The 3,858-nt window shown below is 59.8% G+C and overlaps 1 protein-coding gene across 1 annotated transcript in view; it reads left to right on the top strand.

The window, feature by feature from the left end:
* Positions 1-1,336: 1,336 nt before the first annotated feature.
* The window catches only part of LOC103808892 (guanine nucleotide-binding protein G(t) subunit alpha-1), a gene marked incomplete at its 3' end in the record, with an annotated part of 3,041 nt that continues 519 nt past the window's right edge, over positions 1,337-3,858 (top strand). Inside the window, exons 1-6 of the mRNA XM_009081698.1 lie at positions 1,337-1,442; positions 2,760-2,802; positions 3,026-3,167; positions 3,238-3,395; positions 3,476-3,604; positions 3,690-3,854. Coding sequence (XP_009079946.1) covers positions 1,337-1,442; positions 2,760-2,802; positions 3,026-3,167; positions 3,238-3,395; positions 3,476-3,604; positions 3,690-3,854 — 743 coding nt within the window. The remainder of the gene's footprint in view (positions 1,443-2,759; positions 2,803-3,025; positions 3,168-3,237; positions 3,396-3,475; positions 3,605-3,689; positions 3,855-3,858) is intronic.

Genomic DNA, 3,858 nt, shown 5'->3' on the forward strand with positions numbered 1-3,858 from the left:
GTGCGGGGAGCCGCGCTGGGTGCTGTACTGGGAGCCGCGCTGGGTGCTGTACTGGCTGCTTCCGCCCCCTGGTGGCCGAGTGCAGCCCTGCAGGAGCCCGAGGTGCGGGGAGCGGGGGCGGCGCTGGGTACAGCTGGAGGGATACAGGGGCACTGGGCTGTACTGGGGTCACTAGGGGAGTCCCAGCAGGGCCTAGGGTCACCGGAGGTGGGGGGACACTATGGGGTTACTGCGGTGTTCCAAGGGACGGTCTTACTGGAGTGGCCACAAAGGCAGTTGGTGGCACTGGGGGGACCAAAAAAAAGGGGCCTGGAGACATTGTGGGAGACTTAATGCATTTGCATTTGTGGTAACACAGGGGTGGCACTGGTGCGACCTGGACGTTGAGCAGGGTTTTTTTGCAGGTGGGGCATGTTCCCCATGCAGGGAACTGCAATTGCTAGGGTGCACTGGGATTTCTTCTTAGGATACTGGGGAGTGTTACTGCAGCGAAGTTTGGTGACCCTGGGGAGGGGATATGAAGCAGGTATCCCTAAGGACATTGTACGGAAGTTGCTGTAGGGCCTGGGGACACTATGGATGTGATATTGGGCTGGCTTGTTGTCACTAGGAGTGTACTAGTGGGTGGCTGGGGACACTAAGTAATGCATCCGGGGTGCCTGGGGACATTGATGGAGGGTCCTGGAGACATTGGTGGAGGGTCCTGGAAGGGGCCCTTGGACACCGGGTGGGGTGACAGGCACTGGCATTTGATGACTGCGGGGAATGCCTCTGGAGACATAGGGACCTGGGAATATTGGAATGTGTATGGGACTGTTGGCACTGGTCCAGAGCAGGCGGTATGACCAGGTGAAATGCAGACAATGGGTCATTTCCACCCACTGTGACCCAGCAGACACACCCCTGCCCCCCCAACCCCTCCGGGCTCCACAGCAGAGTCAGAGCCGGGTGGGGGTCCCTTGTATCTGGGAGTGGCTGTGTTCTTTCCCCAGGCCCCGGGTGGGGGCAAAATGAAGGGCTGGGCAGTCTGGGCCCTCCCTGATGGAAATGCTGACACCGAGAGCCATAGGATTGCTGAGCTCAGCTCTCTGCAGATTGAAGGGGGTTTATCGGGGGGGCCCAGCTTAAGCCCTGGGTGCTGAGCACAGCCCCCCAGCAGGCAGCCCCCCCGGACCTTGGCCCTGTCCTTGTCCCACATTGGGTAGGCAGTGGCAGCAGTGGCGGCAGCAGGCACAGGGAGCGAGTGCTGGAGGCAGCAGGGGGCTGGAGTGCATTGCCCATTCTGGTGCTGACCTCCAAGGAGCGGGTGGTGAGCTGCAGGTCCACGGGGCCAAGGATGGGCACCGGGGCCAGTGCCGAGGAGAAGCATTCCCGAGAGCTGGAGAAGAAGCTCAAGGAAGACGCTGAGAAGGATGCGAGGACCGTCAAGCTACTGCTGCTGGGTAAGGGGATGACAACACCCTGGGGGGCATAGCCATACCTTGTTTATCTCACCCTAGCAGCCCACCCAATGCTCCTCTGACACCTACTGGCACCCCTCAACCCAACCAGTACACCCCACAGCCCTCCTGAACCCAACCAGTCCACCCAATGTTCCCCTGGCCCCCAGATGAATCCCCTAAACCCAAGCAGCCCACCCTCACAGCTTACTCAGTGTTCCTCTGACACCCTCAGCACCCCTAAACCCAGCCTCCCCATCTCTATAGCCCACCCAATGTTTCCTTGATGCCTACAGCACCCATAAACCAAAACAGCAGACCCAAAGAGTCCTCCCAACAGCCTCCCACTCCCTGGCAACCCTAAAGCCCCTCCCCAATAACACACACAAAGTTTCCCTGACTCCCTCCCCCAAATCCAACCAGTCTAACAGTCCGCACAACAGACCCCCTCTCCTAAGCACCCCTCGGCACCCCTAAAACCACCAAGCCCACACCAACAGCCTGCCAATGTTTTGCTCACCCCTCTCAGCATCCCCAAATCCAACCAGTCCAGCCCAATAGGCCCCTATTCCTAGGAGCCCCTAAACCAGCTCATCACAACAACTTGCTCAATGCCCCCTGCCAGGCACCCTGAACCTGACAGACCACTTCAACAGCCCACCCTAAGATCCTCTAGCTTCCATGTATCCCCAAACCCAACCAGCCCACCCAAATTCCCCCACTCCCAGGCTCTCTACCCCAACCCCAAGCAACCCATCTCGTCTGCACCACCACCACCTACCATCTCCCCACCCCATCAGCCTCCCACTTCCCCATCCTCCTAGGGATCCCCATGCAGACCACAATACTGCCCCATGTCTGTCCCTGCAGCTCCCTCATACTGTGGGTCCCTCTCAGAGCCTCACAGTCCTCACAGTCATGCCAAGGACTGGGGTGCCCTGTATGTGGTGGTGCCATGGGCTGCACTGCTGCCCTCATGGCCTGGCCCAGGACACGTCCCCTGCACCAGCACAGGCTTGGGACATAGGGTGGTGGGTGGTGTGGCTGTGGTGGCACCATGTCGCCAACCCCTCCCTTGGGTCCCAGAGTGCATCACCAGCTGAGCTGCTGCAGATCCCATTAGCCACAGCAGCTCAGCCCAACCTTAATGCCATTGGCACCAGACTGTAATCCCTCTGCACACCCTGAGCCGTGGACCTGGCACAGCCAGTGGTGCCCTCAGCTGTGTCAGACACTAGGGGTCCCAGTGGGCCAACACAGGGAGCAGCTGAGGGTACCTGTGGTACTGGCACTGCCGTGACCCATGTTTTGTCCCCTCAGGAGCAGGGGAGTCTGGGAAGAGCACCATTGTCAAGCAAATGAAGTAAGTACTAAGTGGGAGGTCACTCAGCTATGCCCCACCACACGGTGTGCCTGCCCCACACCACAGCTAAGGGTTGGCCCTGTCCTACTATGCCTGGCTCTGCCCCATGCTACAGCCATGGAGTGTGCCCACCCCTCAGTGTGTGGCTCAGCCTCATGCTGCACCCATGGGTGCCCCCATCCCACGGTGCCCAGCTCAGCCCCATGCCACTCTCCCTGGCCAGGATCATCCACCAGGATGGTTACTCATTGGAGGAATGCCTGGAGTTCATCACCATCATCTACAGCAACACGCTCCAGTCCATGTCGGCCATTGTGCGGGCCATGACCACCCTCAACATCCAGTACGGGGACACATCTCATGAGGTGAGGAGCACCCCATGATGGGCAGGGGTCCTCCCAGCCTCCAGCCCCACTGAATCCCTCTCCCTTGTAGGATGATGCCCGCAAGCTGCTGCACCTCTTGGACACCATCGAGGAGGGCACCATGCCCAAGGAGGTGTCAGAAATCATTGGGCGGCTCTGGAAGGACTCAGGCATCCAAGCCTGCTTTGACCGTGCCTCTGAGTACCAGCTTAATGACTCTGCAGGCTAGTACGTGGGGTGGGCAGAACTGGGCAGGGTCGAGGTTGGGGGTGCAACCTGAGTCTCATGCACACTGCATGCCTGGCCAGCTACCTGTCAGACCTGGAGCGCCTGGTGACCCCTGGCTACATCCCAACAGAGCAGGATGTGCTGCGTTCCCGTGTCAAGACAACTGGCATCATTGAGACGCAGTTCTCCTTCAAAGACCTCAACTTCAGGTGGGGACCCGGCCCCCAGTGAGGGCTGGTGCCAGGTGGGTGGGCAGGGGGTGAGGGGTGCTGACCCCCTCCTTGTCCTGCCCAGGATGTTTGATGTGGGAGGCCAGCGCTCAGAGCGGAAGAAGTGGATCCACTGCTTCGAGGGGGTGACCTGCATCATCTTCATCGCAGCCCTCAGCGCCTATGACATGGTCCTGGTGGAGGATGATGAAGTGGTGAGGAAGGCTGACCCCTCTGCTTTGTCCCTGTCATGA

This window comes from Acanthisitta chloris, unplaced genomic scaffold, assembly GCF_000695815.1.
Source record: "Acanthisitta chloris isolate BGI_N310 unplaced genomic scaffold, ASM69581v1 scaffold24609, whole genome shotgun sequence".
Taxonomy (NCBI): Eukaryota; Metazoa; Chordata; class Aves; order Passeriformes; family Acanthisittidae; genus Acanthisitta; species Acanthisitta chloris.